Source organism: Sander vitreus, chromosome 14 (genome assembly GCF_031162955.1).
Source record: "Sander vitreus isolate 19-12246 chromosome 14, sanVit1, whole genome shotgun sequence".
NCBI classification, from domain to species: domain Eukaryota; kingdom Metazoa; phylum Chordata; class Actinopteri; order Perciformes; family Percidae; genus Sander; species Sander vitreus.
The window spans coordinates 25,484,301-25,508,649 of NC_135868.1; the positions used below are offsets into that span (position 1 = coordinate 25,484,301).

General features: G+C 41.9%; 1 protein-coding gene across 1 annotated transcript in view; it reads left to right on the forward strand.

The window, feature by feature from the left end:
• The window catches only part of oprd1a (opioid receptor, delta 1a), a 31,144-nt gene extending 7,348 nt beyond the window's left edge, over positions 1–23,796 (forward strand). The window contains exons 3-4 of the mRNA XM_078267748.1: positions 21,815–22,170; positions 23,267–23,796. Coding sequence (XP_078123874.1) covers positions 21,815–22,170; positions 23,267–23,796 — 886 coding nt within the window. The remainder of the gene's footprint in view (positions 1–21,814; positions 22,171–23,266) is intronic.
• Positions 23,797–24,349: the final 553 nt, after the last annotated feature.

Consider the following 24,349-nt stretch of genomic DNA (forward strand, 5'->3'; position numbering starts at 1 on the left):
AAAAAAATGGGAGTTGAATATAGGAAAAGCCTCAAGCAAGGCATTTTCTGCAAGTGGCAATCTTTGGATATTGAACCAAGAAAACAAATCATGAATATTTACAGCTCTGCCCATTATTTCCATTCAGGACAAGTTGGAGTGCAAATAAAGGGCAAAAAAAGGCACAAGACAAGTTTAAAAAAAAAAGACATGATCTAGGGAGGTAAGAGGGAGAATGGATGAGCACTCAGAAAAGGCAGTGAATCAAATTGTGCGCAGCGATTCGTCTGGCCTTTGTGTTTGCTTGTGTGAGGGAGAGGACTCAGAGATGCAAAGAGTCAGAAGCAGAAGGAAGCGCAGCACATTCACCATTCTGGACATAATATATTACCTCCTGTGGAACATCTGTAAACTCCGAAGGGAGTGAACTTAAGAGAGGACACCCAAACTTAGACACAGATATAGGGATGTAATAAGAAAAGAAAAGCTGGGTAAACACTAGCCTCCATGTAGTCATTCATCATCTTGTCGTTTTAAAAGGTTTCTGTGATGGATACTATAGATTTCAAACCCTAAATAAAAGAAGGCTAATGTGGGTTTATTTTGTACTACCATCGTGGTAGCAGTAAATGATGATGGCCTGAGGCAAAGAAAGACACACACACACACACATTCAAATGTCAGTCCTCGTTGCTTTGGTGACTCCTGTGGTTAAACCTTTAACTTACGGTCGACTATTTAGCTTTTTTCTCCAGAATTTCAAATCGGATTGCATGCCTTCCTCTGCGGATTAGTCTATATCAACAATGTTTTATTTCCAAGATTGTTCAGGTGCCGCAGGAAATTCCTCTGGTTGTTCCTCATTTTCGGCCGGATGTCCGTCCCCTTCCTCTTTCTTTGTGTTGGCGTTTTAAACTCCGGTGGATTTATGAGGACTATGGTTAACTACTCCTCAGATCTCTGCAGGGTAAATCCAGACAGCTAGCTAGACTATCTTTCCAACCTGAGTTTTCTGTTGCACAACTAAAACAACTTTTAAAACGTGCATGTTCCACCAAAACAAGTTCCTTTTCGAGGCCATTTTGTAGCTGCACCGTTGCTCCGTCCAGTGCTTAGCATCGTCCATGAAGATTGGGATCGGTTTAAAGAAATGCCAATAAACCAGACCCTCCTGGCAGCACTGTGGATAAAGGTCTGGCAATAGACCTGTAATCACAAGTTACTAGTTATTATGTTAACAAAGTTCCACACTTAGATTACTGAGCTATCTGCATGACAACTGAGTAAACTCCTGCTAAGGAAGACTGAGATGTGGTTGAAAGGGCTGGAAAACCTTGAGTTAAGATTTTTCTTTTCAAGCTACTATTCAAGGTTAACAATGACCTTTCCTGCCTGGATTTTAAAGTACTATCTGGGTTGTATTGTTAAACAATACGGATAATTTTGGGGGTTTTCAACCCAGACCCTATTTTCCCATGCATTGGTGTCAACTAAACCAGAGTGGTGATTGTTGGAAAAGTGGAGAGACGAACCAAGACGGCTTTTGATTTTTTTTTCTTTGATTTGTTTCTGTTGACTTTGAATGAAGTGTGCTTTACGATAATAACATTATTGTTTTTTATAAATGGAGTCTGGTGGGTTTGGCGATAGCCATTTCGGGGCTGTTTCATGTTAAACAAAAAGGATCTTACTCTTTAAGAAAAAAGGTCTTCCTCTGTAAGGATCCTTTCCATAATGTTGTCAGACACTAATCTAATAATCTGAGCCTGTCAGTGGAGAAACAAGCACTTTAAGTGCACGTAAATTGAAGGTGGACAATTGCCCAATGACTGCCGACTGCAGCAGTCCTGCTTAATACTGGACCAATTTCAAAAATTGTTGTTCCCATCAGTCACTTAGTAACAAAAACAGGAAGATAGGTTCCAGGTTGAAAAAATAATTTACCTTTTAAGCAGAGTGGAAATTATGATATTAAGTGCATTATCAGAGACAATATTGTTTAAACTCTTTGTTGTTTCATATTGTACTTTGGTACACACAATACACATGAATGACTTTTGGTCCAATTGACACATCAGGGAGCAAATTTGATCACTAAAACAATCAAGATTAAATGACAATATAATGCTGTAGGACAATATGCTACACTAAAATCGGCAGAATTTTCTACCTAACTTCCAAAAACAACGATGCAGCAAATCCTGTCAACTGTGAAGAATGCATTCTGGCCCCAAAGGTTTGCACAACTACTGTTTCATGCTCAAAATGACACGTTTCAACCAACAAACAGGCTACTCTGTTAGGACAACACAACAAGAGCAACTTGCCTATCAGTTTACAGCAGTTACAGACAAATTGTGGGCTGAGAGAATTCTCTGCATCACATTATTGAAAGGCAGTCAATGTCTTAAAGGGATATTTCACCGCTGGAAAGCTGAATATATCTTCAAATTGGGTCACTTATGTAGTATAAATGTGCCTTCTAGGCCGAGAAAAGCCAGGAAATGTGTTTTTGGCTCATGTGAATGAAAGACACCAAATCCCAGAATCCACTCCCAAGCCACGCCTACCGTTTACAGACAGTGAGACGGTCAACTCAATTCAACTGTTTCGTCATTTCAACCATATACACGAAACAACATTTCACTGTGGCTCAAGTGGTTACACAATTCAAATATATAAAAACGACATTATATAAAAACGACACACATATGCTCCGTAAAGTTCAGCTAACACATACTAGCATTAGCGCTTGGTAGGCTGTAAACAGAGTATAAACACGGCCGTAAATTTGCGTGGAACGTAGAATGGTCTCATCTAACAGTCAAACTCCACCAGCGGTTAGCAGTTAGTTGGATACAAGCACCTCATTTCTGCAACAGTCCGTGTTAAAAAAGCTCACCTCCACTAGCTAGTCTTACCCGGTGACAGAGCAGCACTGTTGTTCAGCCATGTTTCCACAACAACAAAAACAGCAGTCTCTGAACTAGCGTTGGGAGCGAGGTTATTATAGTTTTGCAGTTTTCATTAGTTTTTAATTTCATTTTGACTTTGTTTTCAAATTCAGTTTATTAGTTTTTAAAGCGATTTTGCTAGTTTAGTTTTTATTTTTTGAAAATGCTTAGTTTTAGTTTAGTTTATTAGTTTTAGTCTTTTTTTGTAATATGGGTTATTTGTTGGGGGATTCAAAAAGATCAGAAAAAGTATTGTGTAATAATAACTCAACAAAAACATCGTACAATTTTAGAAATATGTATTCACAATGTATTCAACAATAACACCAGTACATAAAATGTAGCCTACATATGGTCATAAATATGTAAACAGTCTACACAAGACGCAGTATGTGTAAAATGTGTAAGTGAAGTGTTCCAGGAAAAAAACATAAATAGCCAACAGACTAAAGAAGACATGAACAGGACATTTTCAACTTTGGTTCGAGTAAAGTGGCGAACTTTTTGTAGTCAATCGAGTCACACAGTTGTGTAGACATCCCAGTATCAATCCACATATTAACCCACGCTTCCTCCCTCTTTTGGTGTTCCTGCGTATGTACTAACCAGCAGCTATCGGGTTGCCGGTGAAAGCCCTCCTGTAGTGTTCTCTGTCCTGCTGTTGTCTCCGTCATCCTCTCTGGCCCTGTATCCATACATCCATGCCCGTAACGTTACTGGGGTTAGCTTCTGTTTCGGGGAAAGGGGGCTTTGCGTTCTCCTTTACCTTGTTAAGGTAAGCTAGGTTAGCCTCCTAGCTTGTGTGCGCTTCTCAAATGTACTTTCAAAATTCGTGGTATTTTTCTCTGTAATAAATTGACCACATATTTTACCACCTTCCACTGCAAGGCGCTTTTATCTGACACAGTCATAATCAAATAGGACTTCCGCTTTCTTCTGACTTTCGGTACCGCTATGATGCCAGGCGAGAGGCACGGAGCCACGGACATGTGTTCAATTTGATGTGGAATGTCAGATTTCTGGGTTCCCGGTCGGAAACTATACATGTGTACGGGAAATGTCATGGTCGGAGAGATATAAAGTTATTTGCTCTATGAAAGATCGACAAAGACAAAAACTAGGGACATTTACTCGATCATTTTATTTTAGTTAGTTTTGTAAACAGACATTACAGTTTTAGTTTAGTTATCGTTTTTTTGTAATGCCTCGTTTTTATTTTTATTTCAGTTACCGACTGTTTTTTCCCACCTAGTTTTTGTTATTTTGTTTGTTTTCGTTAACGATTATAACCTTGGTTGGGAGTTTCGTTGAAGTTGGATGTAGTCCAGTTTGTTGTCCAAAGAGACACTTGCAAGCAGGATTGATGGGACAGGTGGCCGAGTAGCGTTAGCTTTCCACCTAGCTCATACTCCTGCGTATGAGCTAGGAGTATGAGCTAGGGACATCCTCCGCGTTGCACCGCTGAGGATACCCCCTTACCGGTTAGCGGCATCGAGCAACACCGCAGGCTGATGTGCTGGTCTCCGTAGTAGGTGAAGCCTGGCACAGGTGGCTGGCTAGCATTAGCTTTCCACCTAGCTGCAACTCCTACCCTCGTCCCGCTTTCCGCACACCGCTGAGGATGTCCCCCTACCGGCTAAGGGCATCGAGCAACACCGCAGGCTGATGTGCTGGTCTCCGTAGCAGGCAAAGCCTGTCAAGTATTCTGGCTAGCGGCACCGCAGGCAGGTAGTTTGAATGCACATAATTGTTGTTCTAAAATTTCCTTCGGGATGAATAAATCTGTTTCTGCTGAGAAGCTAAGCGATGATTCAAGATGGCTGACACTCGTTTTTACCTCGGCAATCTCCGGAAAAAACCTACAGTCCAACCCCCTATGGGCTATGCGGAAGTACTGGCTGTAGTCCATTGCCTCCAAGGGGGTAAGCATCTCCTCACAATCCGAACCTCCTATGGCGCCATTTTGATGCTAATAAGCCATCACCCCCCGTTAGCATTCCATTGACTGCCATTAATTTTGACGTCACTTTGACAGCGAATAACTTTACATCTAAAGCGTTTAAAAACTTTATTTGTCCATTGTTTATTTCTAAAGAAACACGACAATGTATAAAAGGCTCCATTACCTTATACTTCATGTTTTTGTAAAAATAGGCTAACGATTGTGTCATAACCACGGGTCTTACTGCCGCATAGTAGAGGAATTACCGTATAGTACAGGAGAAGCTCGCAGGCAGTTTCGACTTACATTAGTTGTTGAAGTTTAATTACTAATGTTAACTAGCATTTTAGTTAGCAATAATTAGCCTGTGTCCATGTTATCTCCTTACATATACCTACGCTCTCCGTCTCTGCAAGATTGGAAATGATTGAGATTTCGCTTGGCACAGCTACCAGAAGACTTCCAACTTTCAGACAGGTTGCTCACGTCACATCTATGTCATCTCTCTCAGTTGGAGGCTGCTCAGTAACGCTCGGCGCTCACCGGAAAAGTGCTTCTAATATCCTTCACTGATCTCCGTCCAGAGCAATGGGATCTGTTGGTCCATTCTTATATACTGTCTATGATTGCCTCTGGAAAAATTTATACCGATGACGTAAGACGACAATTTTTGCGTCATCGGTATACATTTTTCCAATACAGAGATCTCTCCTCTTTGGGGGACATGAGGGAGGGAAGCACGGTCATTTAAAAATACTATTGTGTTTCTGCTGATACAAAGCTTAAATGCTTTTTTTTTACTATTTTCTGACATCTCATAGACATCTAGTACATACAGTGAAAATCTTACATGTAAAAGGCAGTAACGCAAATAATTACTAATAATAATAGTACTACTACTACTACTTTTACAATGAATCATGTCTAAAATAGTTGAAAATGTCCCGCAAACCCCAAAGATATTGAATTAAGAGTGATGTTAAACAGAAAGGTTGCACATCTTCATATTTGAGAAGCTGGAACCAGCAAAGGTTTGATATTTAATAAATGACTAATGATTAGTGGGTTTTCCAACATTAATCTTCTGTAAGCTGACTAATCGTTTGAGCAGTAATTATAACCAGAAGCCAATTTGAAAGCATCCTTTCTGTTAAGTTTGTTTTGCCTGCCACATCAGGCAATAAAGCAAAAGTCATACATTTGAGATACTGTATTTCCCTCCACTTAGATTCCTGGATAGAGACACTCAAATGCACACACACTCCATTTAGAGTCTGCATGGATGCACACGTCCAGGTGAATTGGGCGTTGGTTTGATTGCTAATGGAGAAGCAGACACCTCTAAAGATGGCCCATGCAGGATAGGTCAGCAGCACTAGAATCCTCTAATCTTCCAGTTATCCTCTCCTCTAACTTGGCTCCTAGTCCTGCTGCCACGCCTGTTAGATAAGACCTAGCTCAGTGCTAATGCAATTTATTATCAATTGGCCTCCATGAAATCAGTTTGATGTGCAGCTATCGCAGGGCTGAATTAGTTTGTGTGAAAGTGAAGTCTTAACTGAGCTGCTACTTGAGGATTATTGTTCCATTTCTACTAAGAAGCAGAACTTGGACATCCTTCTTAAACTGTATATTGGTATTCTGGTACGGAAATATTTTGGTAATGACAAAAGATAAAGATACAGAGTGAATCAACACAGCTTCAGGAAGTTTTTCTTTAGGGACTGTAGAAATTTGGCTGAAAATACCATAGCATGTTGCCAATAGGATGAGCGTGTGCCAGTTTATTTCCTGGGCTGAGTCAGCATGTCTTCCATCTCAACCAGCAGCATTTATATCAGTGTGCGTGAGAGTCGTGTGTGTGCGTGTGTGCGTGCGCTGCCTTCAGCCGTGGAAACACAGGAGCGTCGAGCATGACAAAGAAAAGATTAATGTAGTCACACCAGGCAGCGCTACGCCAACTAGGTAGAGATAAAGGATCAAGACTGAGCTCAATGCAAATGCTAATTCTCTAGAGCTGAATGTGGATGTGTGCGGCGCTCCCAAACTGACAAAAGGCAGTAGGCTAAAAGAAGAGCCAGAAATTATAATTGAATACCTCAGACAATTATATTCAGTTAGTATTTATTGAAATAATTCCAATGTAGTGTAGAAATAGGTAGACAGCTTTAAAATTATCCTTTAAACTCTAATCAGTTGATGAAACAAAAAAACTTTTTTTTGTCCTGGCACACATTTAAAGCTATAGTGCGTAGTTACTGTCTCCCCCATGAAGAACTAGGTAATGACAACAACACTGTCGGCACGTCCACATGATACAAGCCTTCCGTGATTGCACACAGCCCCCACCCGTCCTCCATGCAGTTGCTAGTAACCAAGGAGAACACGGAGGATTAAAAAAACAAAAAAAACAAAAACATGATGGACTCTTCAGAAGAGGTCATTATCGTCACTCGAGTTTCTGCTCGCAAAAGTCACCGGACGACACAATCTTCTGAACACAGTCATACTGAGAAATACAGAGAGAGTTGTGTGGAGCTGAAAGTCATAATTAGCTTTGTAGCAACTCATTTAGCAATGGCTTGAATGTAACGGACGTTCATTAATATCAAAAAGTTATGCTCTAAAGATTTAATAATCTCTATTTTCCCGACTGAACATTTTCCTAATGCTATATGAAAATGACACAGGTGTGTTCATGTACAGTGATCCAGGGCTTGTGTGTAACATCAGTGGAGCAAATACAGTAAGAAAACTGTGTGGCTAGCTAGTGAAAACAATGGTGGCTAAACCATGGATGTACAACAACTGCATCCACATAGCCTTGCAGCCAATTTTGCCCAGTGGCCACTCGCGGTATTTCAACGTTAAATCCCCCTGCGGCTCAAAAAGCCTTTAACCCATGGACCACCACTCTACTGTAAAAGGGACGTCTGCAAAACTGTTGACAGGACACCCGGAACTGCAAACAAGGTTTGTGTCTTTAGCTGCCATTGTTTTTGTTTAAGCTAACACTAGCTAGCCACACAGTCCTCTCCACTGATGTTACACACACACACAGCTCACATACCCCACAAATCATTATCTTGTACATGCATAGATACCCCCTTTCCAGCCTGGTATCACTGAACCTTAGGGGTGGTATGGTTCACAAAATCCACGGTTCGGTTCGTATCACGGTTTTAGGGTCATGGTTTTCGTAATTTTTTCTTTTAATCTTTAACACTCCAGAAATACTTGATCATATGATATATATAAATTAGCATATTGAATGCATGTTGCACAATACATGCACACACTGGCAGTGCTATCTATTGTTTTATTTCTGCTATCATCATAGGTAACATGAAATCCAAAATGTTCCCACACACCAGACTTATACGACGCTGGCACATCCTCCAACTCCGGGCAGCCTTCCTCATCTCGCTCACTTACCATTTCTGCATGTGACGTGACCTGCAGCACTCCACACTCCACCTGAGGAGCGGTCGGCTCGGTGCCTCTCAAAATCTGACGAAAATCTTTTAAACTGACCTTTGTTGATCAAAAAAAGATCAGATTCAGCAACTGTATGGCCCATTTCTCGCTTAAAATGTTTTCAGAAACACTTTTCGGTGAACTATTTTCGTAAAATACGAGATCGTATTCAGAACGAGACGCCATTAGAGTCCGTTTTGAAATTCGGGAGCAGCAAGAACCACGTGACGCGTTCGCCCAATCAGTTGCCATGTGTTGCGTTCGTCACGCTCATCCCCCTCGTCGTTTATATACCGTCTATGGTCGTTTCCAGTAAGTGTTTTAACATAGGTGTCGAAAGTGGGCTCTACGGCAGTAAGAGGTTAGTGCACATTAACTGTGTACTGACGAACCGTGCGACGCACACACGGTCCGAACCGAGACATGTGAACCGAGAGGTTCGGATGTTTTTTCATGAACCGTACCACCCCTACTGAACATGGGGCGCACACCCAACCAGGTGAGCTACCCAGGCGAAATGAGTTGGGAATGACACGCAAACTTTCCCTTAAAAATGGCGGCAATGTATACACCTAATGAAATCACGTTACACCTTCTCATTATGATACAGTAGAGCCTAAATATGAGGAAAATGGGATAGGTTGTGTTTAAAAGAGAAAAGAGAAATGACTAGGTTAAGCAGAAGAGTCCTCCTAAAATACATTTAATTTAGATTTATTTTATCAACCGACTAGAGGTTAGGAAAAGTATGAATATTTATGTATTTAATCACTACATTGTAATTGTTTTAATTAATTTACTATGTTTTATTTATTGATGTATTTAGTGCTATATCTGGCTCATCTGATAACCTTTTAATGCCTTTCATCAGCTTCAGAGCACCATAGATCTGTGTATCACGCGGTGAAGAGTGAATGGCATTTACATTGTGCCGAGCTGGCGGCATTTGATTAATGGCAAGCTGAGTGTTAAACCAGTGATCAATGGCACTCTGTCTAGGTGAGCAGGCAGACATCGTTCACATGGCCTACAGGCCTACATCAGTTGTGTGCTGCTTTGAGACTTTTTTCCTTCTGATGTGGCACCAAAAGATGTGTGTGAGGAGGAATGATTGGACAGCCAATAGAGCTTGGTAGCGGGGAGTCTACGCTACGGGAACAAACAAAAACAAAAAAGGCAGTGGGAGATTAAACCGTCACAGTGTGACTGTTACAAAGAAAAACGTGCTTCACTGTAACACGAAAAGGGGCGTCACAACGAAATTTCTCCAAGCCTACAAAAAGGAAGAAGGGTATTTAAAAGCTTTACCCAATACTCTACCTGAATTATAAGCTGAGCAATTAACCATAACCTCAGGAAAAGCTATGTGATTTCAATGACAAAACATGGAAATGGCAAAGGTTTCTTGGCATACACATAACGACCTGTCACTGCTGGTGTGAAATTAAAGTCTTGTCCTGCTGAGGGGAGACACTGTGCAGCCTAGATGCCTGTATTAAGAGTATAAAAGAGCATCCGCCTGTAGCAACATCTGCCTACTTTATGCCAAACCAGTTCATTGGTATCCTAATAATCCAACCAAGCTTCTGTGTGCTAGAGTGGATGTGACATAAAATCCCTGGGGCCAAGAAAGCTACATCTACTAAACCTTTTCCAATTATCTTTACCCCTGATTTACAATACATGTGTGTACAAACATACCCCACAGTAAAAAGGCTTCAGACATTATTTTTGCCCCCCTTTACACCATTAAATTTCTATTGACCACATGGTTATAAGATTGGGTGGTGCAACATCTAGACCCAGTCACCCAAGTGCTTGTTTACTGAAGGGAGGGAGGAAGTGGTTTTGCCACAAAGCAGGATACACTGTTTGCGGGCCCATCTTGTCAATTTGGATTAGGATGAGGAGAAAGGAGAAATTAATTAATGATCAAAGTGATGATAAATACACCCTCGCACACAATCCTCTACCCATGTCAACAGTATGGTGGCCCCGAAGGACAGAACACCACCACCACGACGGATGCCATTTTACATTCACATTTCACCTCTCTAAGCAATATTAATATTGTGCTTGCTTTACAGACAGCCCTTACGTAACTACCAAAAGCTCCCTGCTGTCCTTTGCTGTAACCGATACCTAATGCACACGTCGGATTATGATGATCAAACATACAAGGGAATGTTCAAAACCAGCCAGCTGCTGCTGACTTCAGCGTTTCCTTTTGTCTTGATTAAAAAATAAGGATGAATTGATTTGATGAAGTCCAGGCCACATGGGGTGATGTTGTAAATTGATATTGAATGGATAGGCCTACAATATGAAGGAATAGACATTTTGACTGACTTGTCATGAGCAGAAAGGTGCAACTAACAATAATAATAATAATGTAATAAACAAATAAATAACAATTATGACTTAAGCCCCATTCCGAGGATGACATAACAGGAGGCGACGATTGAAATATTCACTGTGTTCCTCAGTGATTTAACTCCTCATTCCAAGTAGAGCTGGGCGAGAAAGAAAATCAAATGTCACAATATGTTCGACCAAATACATCGATGTCGATATTGTAGGGTTCACTATGGTGCTTTCACAAAATATTTACACAATGAGATTTTTGATAAATTAATCATCAGTAATGTGGATATAATGTCTAAGTGGGTAAAGGCGTTAATAAAACAGCCAGAACAGTCTGGTAAGCTCAGAAAATGACATCACTTTACTGTAATGCAGCCTCTAAAACCAGGAAAAGATGACACGTGTCACATTATGATATTCAAAACTTAAGATGATATCTAGTCTCATATAATCGATGTCGATATATTGCCCAGCCCTATTTGACTTGTCATAAGCAGAAAGAGCACAGGTGTAACCAGGGTGCGATTTGTGAAAAAAACAGGGTGACATGCACAACAAAACCAAACATGAAAGAATGAAATCCCCCTTCCAATACGATTGATATAGTGCCACTCGGCCAGCCATGCCAAAACACACCATCAATATTCAATGGAAAACAATCTCAAAATGAAACAGCACAACGTGGCGTCAACATTAAACGCAGCGCTTTCAAGCCGGGGGGGGGGGAGTTCACATCGTGGCCCAAACAAAATACTTTCACCCAGGAAACCCTCGTTCCTTGGGAGTGTTTAAACCCAAACCACGATCTTTTTCCTAAACTTGGTGTGTTACTGGGTGTAACTTTTAACAATAATAATTCAATAAACTAAATAAATAATAATTATGACTTAGGCACCATTTCAACAGGATTACCATAACAGGAGGCGAGGATTGAAATATTCCCTGTGCTCCTCTGTGATTTAACTTGTCACTCCAACAAGTGACATTTGAACCATGGGGAAATTACAGGATATGTTCTGTAATAGACAGACAATAAGCAGGACAAAGCTACCCAAGGGAGCAGGAGAGGTGAAGGAAAGATCCGACGGGAGAGACAAGTAAAAAATTCCTACTCTTTCTCGGAGTCATTACTCAGTCAGATCTCAACACACAGGCATGAAACACATATTGGTATCCTGTGGGACTTACACTTTGGGAGGATATCGCAATGTCCAATGCAAATAAATGATAGAAATCGTCAGAAAAAGAGGATTCAGAAGTGGCTGAAAATGACAACAGAAATTACAAAGTTTGCCGATTTCACGTATCTCCGCTTTTCAAATCAACAGGCATTAGTTTATCCGGAAGTGATTTTTGTGTTAGTGTGACATCACAGTGATTCAGTCTTTTGGTTCCCAAATAGGCCTTTATGTTGGTGTTAGCATGTTTCCATCTGTCAGTTTAGCAAAAAAATCATTTTCACACAAAAGTCAAATTTCCCACAGAGCTTATTAAAAGAAATAGGACAATGAGCTCTTTCCATGAAAAAAAAAACCCCTCAGAGATCCAGTTTAGAAATACAAGGACGTTGCTCCATACACAATTAAAATCACTGACCAGCAAAGGTGATGTTAAAATCATCCCACTTCCACTAGAGAAATAAATCCAGTCTGAATGGGGATTTAGTTTCATTTTAGTGTCCCAGAAAGCCATGCGTTTGTTCCAGCATGCACAATAGCAGCTCCCTGGATCTGGCACACCTGAATGGAATGCAGCCATTAAATTATGTAATTAATTACACCTGTGTTTTTTCTGCTATGGCATCAAGCTGCCTATATTCTCCACGCTTAAATACAATTTATAAATTGTATTTCCATAACATACAGCACATTTTTTATGTTGTCAATTTGAACCTTCAGATGAAGGCAGGAGATGGACAGAATTGAAGTCATCATCTCGAGACTGATGCTGGAGTTGACAGTGAATAAGGGACTCAGTGACAGCTCTCCTTTCCTTTTATTTATGTGTATACATACATGCGAGCGCGCGCGCGTGCATATATATATAAAAAAAAATCAATTCAATTTTATTTATAGTATCAAATCATAACAAGAGTTATCTCGAGACACTTTACAGATAGAGTAGGTCTAGACCACACTCTATAATTTACAAAGACCCAACAATTCCAGTAATTCCCCCCAAGAGCGAGCATTAGCAGTGGCTAATGCGACAGTGGCGAGGAAAAACTCCCTTTTAGGAAGAAACCTCGGACAGACCCAGGCTCTTGGTAGGCGGTGTCTGACGGTGCCAGTTGGGGATGTGCTGAACAGTGGCAATAATAGTCACAAAGATAATGGAACAGTGACAACAAATGGTAGTTGTAGTAGTTCATGTCATAACAGGGCACTGAAGGGCGTTACAGGATGTAGCATGGCACAGCATGGGTGGACGTAGCAAGACGCAGACACTTGGCAGGACGCAGCCGGGCACTGCAGAGCATCGCTAGACGCTGCAGGGCATTGCAGAGCGTTGGACCACAGTGACAGCTCCAACCAAGATTGTGGTGCCACCCTAATCCAAGGGAATATTCTGGGCGGGAAAAGAAACATAAGGACGCACCATTCTGGGGCAAGGATGCACACAAATGGAAACAGATGGAAAGAGAGGGGAGAGAGCAGCTCAGTGTGTCACAGGAAGGGAGGAACTCTCCCCGTAGTCTAGAACTATAATAACATAACTAAGAGAGGCAGGTTAAGGAGAGGAGCATGGTCGGGCTAGAACTCTCCCCAACTGGATCGGGCCATACTGGCCTGCCTCCCTCTACTCTACTCGCTCCCTATAAGCTTCATCAAAGAGGAGTGTTTTCAGTTTATTCTTAAATATGGTGACGGTGTCTGCCCCCCGAACCCAGACTGGGAGCTGGTTCCACAGGAGAGGAGCCTGGTAGCTGAAGGCTCTGGCACCCATCCTACTTTTAGAGACTCTAGGAACCACAAGAAGCTCTGAATTCTGGGAGCGTAGTGCTCTAGTGGGACAATAAGGTACTATGAGCTCTTCAAGATATGATGGTGCTTGACCATTTAGAGCTTTGTAGGTCAGAAGAAGGATTTTAAATTCAATTCTGGATTTTACAGGAAGCCAATGCAGAGAAGCTTATACAGGAGAAATATGATCTCTTTTCTTAGTTCTTGTCAGAACACACGCTGCAGCATTCTGGATCAGCTGGAGAGTCTTAAGGGTTTTATTTGAGCATTCTGATAATAAGGAATACAATAGTCCAGCCTGGAAGTAACAAATGCATGGACTAGTTTTTCAGCATCGTTTTGAGACCGGATGTTCGTAATTTTGGCAATGTTTCGAAGGTGAAAAAAGGCTGTTCTTGAGGTTTGTTATAAGTGGGCGTTAAAGGATATATCCTGATCAAAAATAACTCCTAGATTTCTAACAGTAGTGCTGGAGGCCAAGGCAAAGCTACGGTGGCCGCAGATTCTTCACGGAAAGGGAACGTACCACATACCGGAAGTGACACGGAAGTGATGAGGTGTTGTTGGTGAGCGCGGTCAATTCGTGTTGTCGTTATGGAGTATATGGCGTGAATGAAGTTTATGGTGACCGAACATGGACTGCGTCCGAGGTATATTTTGCCCGTTTTGTGGCAAACACATGAACAGCTTAACGCGGTTTTGCTTTATGTGTGGTCGGTGTTTGGAGTTTTTCAAGGACACGGACCTGATGGAGACATTGGAAAAACAGGGGACGTCTCGACAGTCGCTACAGCTACAGCGGGGCAGCTGAGTCCGTCTGCAGCTGCAGGACCTGGAGCTCACTGCCCGTTCCTGGGAGCCAAAACTGACACCACGCAGCTGGAGGCCCAGGCCGTATTGCTGGGCCCGCTGGAGGGAAGGGAAGCCCGGGAGAACCAGCACCAGGACTGAGCGGAGCGGACTGTCGCAGCCTGCTGAAGTTTAAATCACAGGTTTCCTAAAGGGAGTCTGGCGGGACTCAGACTGTGGACGACGAAACATGACTTTAAGGCTCGTTAAATAAATAAATACACACAGAAATAAATGAATCAATAGTGGAGGAGTGAGCCTGGACATTTCAGTCTGTTTAAACTTCACTTTGAAGCAGAAACTCTTAGTTCAGTGAAGTGAAGTTTCCGTTTGTGCTCATATTTGTGAACTGATAATACAAAGAATATTTATTATAAACACAATTAGTCCCTTTGTCTTTTTGTTTAAAAAAAACTAGAACATTGCATGAGATTTTGACGATTTATAGTGATTTTATTTCCGTTAGAGCTTTGCTTACATTGACGCTGATGTATTAAAGAGGAGTGCCTCCCCTGTTCCAAGATGGCGGCTCTATTAACGCATTCGTTCCAATGAACTGCCGTAGTCAAGGCGACATCTGTATACATCTATGCTCCACAACGACAACACCTCATCACTTCCGTGTTACTTCCGGTATGTGGTACATTCCCTTTCTGTGAAGAATCTGTCATTTGTAAATTTGTTTCGGGACTGGTAAAAGTGTTTTGCGTCTTGTTAATTTGTTTTCTAAAAATGTTAATTTGTTTTGTCCTTGGTAAAAGTGTTTTGCCCATGTAATTGTGTTTTATGGTAGGTAAAAATGTTTTCCAAAATGTAAATTTGTCTCGAGCTTTGTAAAAGTGTTTCATTCTTTGTAAGGTTGCTTTGCACTTCCCGGCCACCGTACAAAGCCATCCAGAGTAGCTATATCTTTAGATAATGAAGTTCGGAGGTGTTTGGAGCCCAACACAATCAATTTGTTTAACATCAGAAAATTCTAGGTCATATAAGTTTTTATATCTTTAATGCACACTTGAAGTTTAGCTAACTGACTGGTTTCGTCTGGCTTGATTGACAAGTATAACTGGGTGTCATCTGCAAAGCAGTGAACGTTAATTGAATGTTTCCTAATAATATTGCCTAGAGGAAGCATATATAAAAAGGACAATAGAATTGGTCCAAGCACTGAGCCTTGAGGAACGCCATGGCTAACTTTAGCGTACTTGGAGGATTTATCGTTGATATTAACAAATTGAGATCGATCAGAGAAATAGGACTTAAACCAGCTTAGTGCGTTTCCTTTAATGCCAACTAAATGTTCCAGTCTCTGTAAAAGGATGGTATGGTCAATAGTGTCGAATGCAGCACTAAGATCTAATAAGACAAGTATGGAGACAAGTCCTTTGTCAGCAGCAATTAGAAGGTTAGTAATTTTCACCAGTGCCGTCTCTGTGCTATGATGTTTTCTAAATCCTGACTGAAAGTCCTCAAATAGACTATTCCTATGTAAAAAGTCACATAACTGATTAGCGACCATTTTCTCAAGGATCTTGGATGGAAAGGGAAGGTTAGATATAGGTCTATAGTTGGCTAAGACTTCAGGATCGAGGGTGGGTTTTTTCAGAAGAGGTTTTATCACAGCTACTTTAAATGACTGTGGTACATAACCTGTTAATAAAGACATATTGATCATACCTAGTAATGAAGTGTTAACCACAGGTAACGCTTCTTTAAGTAGCCTTGTTGGGATGGGGTCTAAGAGACCGGTAGATGGCTTTGCTGAAGAGACCTTTAGCATTAATTGTTGAAGGTCAATAGGAAAAAAGCAGTCAAGCAGTCTAAGTATAGGTCAGGTCCTGTCGTTCTTTCTAGCACTCCTGCATTCAAAAGGTGAACCGTTAGAAATTGAGGGCAAAAGGTGATGAATTCCATCCCTAATTGTTATAATTTTATCATTAAAGAAACTCATGAAGTCATCACTACTAAGAGCTAGGGGAATAGATGACTCAGTAGAGCTGTGGTTGTCAGCCTGGCTACAGCGCTGAAAAGAAACCTTGGGTTGTTCTTATTTTCTTCTATTAGTGTTGAGTAATAGTCTGATCTGGCATTCATGAGCGCCCTCCTATAATTTTTCTGTCTTGCCAATCTAAACGAGATTCCTCCAATTTGGTGGAACGCCATTTACTTTCAAGTTTTCGTGAGATTTGTTTTGTTATAATATGATATATAATATGTTATTATATATATATATGCGAGTTGGGGAGTTATACCAAGGTGCTAGTTTCCTTTGCTTCATTATCTTCTTTTTGAGAGGAGCAACAGAGTCTAAAATCGTCCGTAGGCAAGCCGTAGCACCGTCTATAAATTTAGCTATAGCACTGTCAGATAGGCATCTAGTGTAGAAGGTTTTATTTAATTTCGTATAGTCGGATAGTAAGAATTCGAAAGTTATTAAAAAATGGTCTGATAATAAGGATTTCTGTGGAAATACTATTAAATCTTCAATTTTGATGCCATATGACAGCACAAGGTTGAGGGTGTGGTTAAAACAGTGCGTGGCCTTATACACACTGACTGAAACCCACTTGAATCTAGTAGTGAGTTGAAGGCAGTACTAAGGCTATTGCTGTCAACGTCCATATGGATATTAAAATCACCGACAATAATTATCTTATCAGATCTCAGGACTACACATGACAAAAACTCTGAGAACTCAGATAAAAATTCAGAGTAACAAATATAATTGGCTGTAATGTTTTCCATATCGGATGTTGAAGATTAAGAACAAGACTTTCAAAACGAGTTATAAATTTAGTTTAGGTTTAGGATTAATTAACAGGTTTGAGTCAAATATGGCTGCAATTCCCCCTCGGCCTGAGCCTCAAGGAATTGAGTATTAATATGACTGGGAGGAGTGGCTTCATTTAGACTAACATATTATTCATGGCCCAGCCATGTTTCAGTAAGACAGAATAGATCAATTTGATTATCTGATATCAAATCGTTTACCAATATTGCTTTAGAAGACAGAGATCTAATATTTAATAGTCCACATTTGATTCTCCTATTCTGTTCTATCGTTGCAGTGGTCGTTTTAATTACAATTAGGTTGTTAAGTATAGCACCTCGTTGGTTTACGTTTGATTTTACCGATCTCAGTTGGGGGACCGACACCGTGATTATGAATGGGTGGCTGCTCCAAAAGGAAGCACAGAGGAGCGTGTAGCGCTGTACCTCGGATTACTGATATTATTGATCCTTACTGGAATGATATAGCTGGTTTTTGGGTTAGCAGAGTTATTTGTAAAGGAGTGAGAGCTTATGGGAGAGTGTGACTGGGAAGTGCACTTGTGCGTGTGTTTACGGGGTGCAAGCAGTCAAAGGTCTTGGTCTGCACAGCGTGCCGTAAATTCTCACATAGCATCTGGCTGCCGCGTCTATTGGGATGAATCCCGTCCCTGCTGAACAGGGAGCCACATTCCCAAAACAGATTAAAATTGTCAATAAATGTTGTGGATGTTGCATGTATGCTGGAGCCAGGTGTTGAGGATGAGTAGTCTGCTAAAAAGGCATACTACGCGACCTCGAGATGGAAGTGGGCCCGAAATAAAAATCTTCTTCCCAGTGCTTTTTAAAGCTTCAATGAGAGTACCAAAGTCTTTCTTTGTGCGCTCACTCTGCTGATAGGACATGTCGTTATGTCCACAATGCGTTTAATAGAGGTCGGGAGGGAGGGTATCAGGTCCACAGCTTTAGCCAGGATGTCAGGAACTTTGGCTCCAGGAAAGCAGTGTGTGACAGCATTAAAAAAAAAAATGTATATCCCAGGTGATGGAGTCACCAATAATTATTGTGGTTGGGGGGTGAAGAGCGGACGAGGAGTGGGGGGGCGAGAATGGCCGGTGGCAGGAACAAAACAGCCAGTATCGTTTTCAGATGGACAAGGAAAAGAAGAGAAATATTGCTTACCGTTCGGTAGGGGAGATTGTTTTTGAGGAACGTTGTCATTTGGCCGGTTCAGGCAAGGGAGGCTATCGGACCGTCTGACTACCGCACCCCTCAGAAGTTTTCGCCGCGAGGCAGCGGTCCTCTCCTGTGACGACAGCTGGTCAGTCGGCTTTGAAGCGGGGCGAGCCCGGGTAACCACATCGGCCGTTACCGGGGGTACATTCGGCTTTGACAGGGCATCGAAGCGACTGGAGAGGCTGAGGGCAGGAGGCGATGGAGCCCTACCCGAGGCTCTCTTTCGGCCGCAAACCACTTTAGTCCAGGATGGCCTGAAGGTCGGTGTCGAGCAAGAAGATGGATGTGGGCAGGCGGATGGGTCCCATAGCGCAGTATCCTGGAAGGCCGCCGAGAGAGTTGTGACTTGGAGCGATTGATTTTGAGCAATGTCCAGGTAGGCGGTTAACAAGGCATCTTTGGTTTTTAAGTCCTCGGAGAGCTGACGAACTTCTTACCTAAGGTCAGCAATTTCTTTGTTTGCATTTTTAAGCAACGAGGAAATCCTGTGGGGAAGTGGGGACTCGCCAGGTGTGGAGGTAGCCATGGAGCTGGCGTTAGCCTGAAGCTAATGTTTACTACTCATAGAAAATATGTGGTCCTCCACGCACAGGTACGTAAATTTGTGTAGATGCTGGCTCTTTCTAGAGACTAAAAGGCTACCAGGGGACTAAAAAGAAACAAAAAACTAAGCAACTAGTACATTTTTCTCGAAATAATACTATTTTCCTCCGTCTGTCTTCTCTCCCTCCACACTGCGTTACACACACACACACACACACACACATACATACATACATACATACATACATACATACATACATACGTGTATGTATGGGCTAAATGTTGTCATGCCTCTTAATATTGCAATATGTATTATACACGGATTTGTTTTCAATATGGAGTCGGTGAGGTGGGTAGGGTGGCCGAGATGGGATGACGGAGAGCTCTAGCGAGTGTGAATGTACATGTGCTGTATTGTCTTTGTCTTATGTCTCGAGGACCCCCTCGAAAATGAGATGCTTCATCAAGTTATCCTCTTAACAATAAATTTCAAATTTCAGTCACTGTAATTATATTTTCTGATTCAACTGAAGCATGCGTTTGAAGATTTCAGCCCACAGAGTTCAATCACTAATATATCATCAGCGGACCAACTCCAAAAAAGTGTCATCTGATAGATGTCATCAATTTAACTCTTGATCACCCTTCCAGCTTAGATGCAGTACTAACTATCTGTTAACTCGACAACTCATACACTGTTGCAAGGCAACTGGAAGGAGGACTCATTCGCACAAGCATGACGTGAGAGTCCATTTTCCAGAAAGACAACACCACCAGATAGTGGCAGAGACATTTATAGGCCGTTCTTGAAGGTAACTTGCTATATTCTCTATTCAGAGTCAAACTCTTGCCTTTTTCAATTGATCACTCTTCCATATAGTTTCTTGTTGGAGAATTTACTTGCTGCCCTGGTTTATTATGTTCAAGTAATACGCATATAAATTAGTTCCACCAATGAGATGCATTGTATTAACACAAATTACTCCCACATGAGATGGCCTAGCCCAATTAATTATTACGATAATAAAAATGACATTTAAGTTCAGTGTTAATGCTGGGAAAGGATCATACGATGTCCACATGTTATCACTATTGAAGTGATACTAAGAACTCAATATTTGTGCTTGTGTGTTGGATTTGGCTAATGGAAGCTTTCCTGCAAATATGGACCCCCCTCCCATAAGTCGGACCGCCAAGACCCATGGGTAATTGTATATACATGCTGTGTGAAAAATGACCGGAAGAAAAATCAATGCACATATTCATTTAGACATCAGGCTTGGGTGTTTTCTAATGGAACAGAGCAACAAAGATTGACCCACTAACATGAATATTATTTCTAATTTTCGCAATACGAAACTTACACAATATACCATCCCTATTAATTAAGCTAATTCTTTATCATTGGAAAAATACAAAATAGAATGTTCAATTCCATATAGTATCATGTTGTATTCATACAGCCATGTAATTTTTTTTTTTTTAAATAATAAATAAATAAATAAATAAATAAATAAATAAATAAATAGAGAGAGAGAGAGAGAGAACAGTATATCTAAATACATTTTTTTACCTGTTCTCTAATGCTTGCCCTTTGTGCCTTTGGGTGGTACACTATGCATGTAAATTGGATTGTATTTGGATGCAATGATTTAAAAATGCTGCAATCTCCTAGAAAACGTAGTCAGTTAAACTTTAGTATGAATACATCTTGCAAGGTTTCTGATGAGAAACATTGTGAAAATAAGCCTTATGCCCCAGAGGAGAATTTCTGACCTCAATAAGCCAATACTGTACCGAACAAAATGAGTTCAGTGCTGATGACCACTTTTTTTTTTCTTCCAATGCAAGAGGAGACATATCTTCATCTCACACACACACACAAAGAAAAATGCACAGTCCCATGCTAAAAGCAGGGTCAGGACATACAATATATATGAACCTCAATGCAACAGCAATAGTATTTTCTTTTCACAACTCTCTGGTGCTTTCCATGCAAGTCAGCTGCTTGATCAGAGGCCAATAATACGGTGGCCCTGAAGTGCAAATCACAACAGCAAATAGAAAAACACAACAGCAAATCATAAAACACGACGGCAAATAGGAGAACACGACGGCAAATAGGAAAACACGACGGCAAATAGGAAAACACGACGGCAAATAGGAAAACACGACGGCAAATAGGAAAACACGACGGCAAATAGGAAAACACGACGGCAAATAGGAAAACACGACGGCATTAACTTCTACCGGAAAAGGTAGGGCCTATCTAGCAGGACGGACCCTCCTGATTGGACAGACGGACTGTCTGTCTTTTAACAGGAAAGAGAGGTGAAATACACAGAAAAGTGCCTACTTTTAACAGAGAAACAGTCCGTCTGTCCAATCAGGAGGCTCCGTCCTCTGCTAGATAGGCCCTACCTTTTCCGGTAGAAGTTAATGCCGTTTTGTTTTCCTATTTGCTGTTGTGATTTGCACTTCAGGCCCACCGTACAATAAGCTAATTGTAACCATTATCTCAAATCCCTCATTAAGAAAAAACAGATCTTGTTCACACATCTACACTGCACATCTATAGCATGATGATATTAACTTGTTGTCTGAGCCACAAAAACATGCTGCATAGTGAATATCACTTTCAAATCCCCATATCCCGTTAAAGAGCCTTCCACACCCAGCTGCTCTCATTACTGCTGCTGCTTATTGCAAACACTTTTTCTCTGCTCTGTGATCACAACCAGATACACCAAGATGAAGACGGCCACAAACATTTACATTTTCAACTTGGCTCTTGCCGACGCCTTGGCCACCAGCACACTGCCCTTCCAGAGCGCCAACTACCTCATGAACACCTGGCCATTTGGGGAAGTCCTGTGCAAGGTCATTATTGCCATCGACTACTACAACATGTTCACGAGCATCTTCACCCTTACCATGATGAGCGTGGACCGCTACATTGCCGTGTGCCACCCAGTCAGGGCACTGGGGTTTCGGACGCCAGTCAAGGCTAAGTTGATCAACGTGCTCATCTGGGTCCTGTCCTCTGCGATTGGGGTGCCCATTATGGTCTTGGCTGTGACCAAAGTGGCAGATAATGGTGGGTATATGTTTTCTTCCACAGTTTTGTCTTTCATCATTAAAGTATTCATTCAAAGTATTAACTGTCTTGCATGCTTTATGTTATACATGCTCACAAGCTTCAGGCTCCTACGGGACCTGAGAGAGTCTGCTACTTTGAGTCCATACATGTGAACAGGGCATAAGGGTGAGGAAGTCAGGGTGGTGGACGTAGGCGTGTAGCGCAGTAGAATTTCGTGTGATAGTTTGCATTCAATCACAGACAATATTACTGTTCGCTTTGTTTTTCTCCGCAACTATGACCCCTTAAGGCCGTTTTATGGTTCTGCGCAGGCTCCACGCAGAGATTTCGCCGTAGCCTACGTAAGTGGCCTGCTGTTTATACTTGTGCGCTGGTGTGTGCGTCGAGCCAGCATGTGTGTGTGTGTGTGTGGGGAGTGTGTTAGAGCGAGGGAGAAGTGAGAGAGTGACGGCGATTAGCTTCGGAGTGAGTAGCAACTCTAGAGGCACAGTGAGAGAAACAAAGTGTCTCCCCTGTGTTTTCTGACCAAGGTGGGAAATCTTTAGCACGAAAAGTTAAACCTCTCCTTGATTTCATGTTGTTTATGGTTGAAGCAGAACCAGGCAATGAGTCGGGGGAAATGCAACGCTACCAAGCCACGGCCGAGCGACGTGTGTCACTGCGACGTGTAGTTACATTTTTCGAGAGGTGCACGCCAGGCTACGGCGTAGGGTCCGGCGTAGACGCAGAGGGGTCTGCGGGGGTACGCCTTCGATTCTATGCAGAAGCATAAAAAGGCCTTTACCTTACAACAAAGTACATGCCACAAATTCCACCCAGGATAGTCTGAAAATGTGTGCCGTTATCCTCATATTTAAACAATCGTCATGTCTCCACCCTCTTTGTGACAGCCAGCTTTTCACCCAGACTGAATAGTAATTTAAAAGTCCACTATTAACATTTTTTTCTGTTGATAGTTGGGGAAAAAAAACCATTGCAGAAACAATCACAGAAATACATTCTTCAACAGCAGCACTATTTTGGAGTCGAAGTGTATATAAGTGTACAGTATCTGTCTAAACCAGCCTGCATTGACAATTATTTTGAATTCCAGGTAGAATCATGTGCACGCTGAAGTTCCCTGACCCTGACTGGTACTGGGACACTGTGACAAAGATCTGTGTCTTCATCTTTGCCTTCGTGGTTCCTGTGATGGTCATCACCATATGTTACGGCCTGATGATCCTGCGCCTAAAGAGCGTTCGTCTGCTCTCAGGCTCCAAGGAGAAAGACCGCAACATGCGCCGCATCACTCGCATGGTCCTGGTGGTGGTGGCGGCCTTCATCATCTGCTGGACCCCCATCCACATCTTCATCATCGTGAAGACCATGGTGGAGATTGACAACAGAAACCCCTTCGTCATAGCCAGCTGGCACCTGTGCATTGCCTTGGGCTACACCAACAGCAGCCTCAACCCTGTCCTCTACGCATTTTTGGATGAAAATTTTAAGCGGTGCTTCAGGGATTTCTGCCTTCCCTGTCGGACCCACGTGGAGCAGCACAGTCTGACCACAGGCCGCAACACCGCCAGGGAGCCGGTGTCTGTCTGCGCTCCAACAGGAGCAGGGAAGAAGCCGGCATGACTAGGCATGGAGTGGGTCCCCCATAGCTCTCGCTCGAGGAGGATCCAGCAAGATCTGCAATCAGAGATAACCCAGATCTCCACAACAGAGTTCTAAGAGATCTAAACGAGTAAAAGCTGGTCTCAAGGAACTGAGTCATGTCGCTTATTCTCAACAATTTGGCTGACTGGACATTGAAAGGAATAGCTAAATATAATGGAGAAAAAAAAGTTACACTCTGATCTTAAATTTTGTAGTAAAGTACGATGGAATCTTTTTTCTTACAAAGGCAGTGACAGTAGATAGGGTGATAGCCCAAAGAGTATATCCAAATGTTGAAGCAAGATTATGAAACAGAACATCCCCAGCTCATGATTTATCTGCCCAAAAGGACCCGAGTACAAGAGTACAGGACGTTTTGATAATTTAAAAAAGGACAACTGCAGGTTTCTATCTTGTCAAGCAAAGAATGCATTGTTCAGACACCATCCATCAGAGAGCATTGTAAAAGAAACCATCAGGGTGAATAATGTGCAAAGACAGGAGTTTAAACAATTCAAATCCCATCATCTCT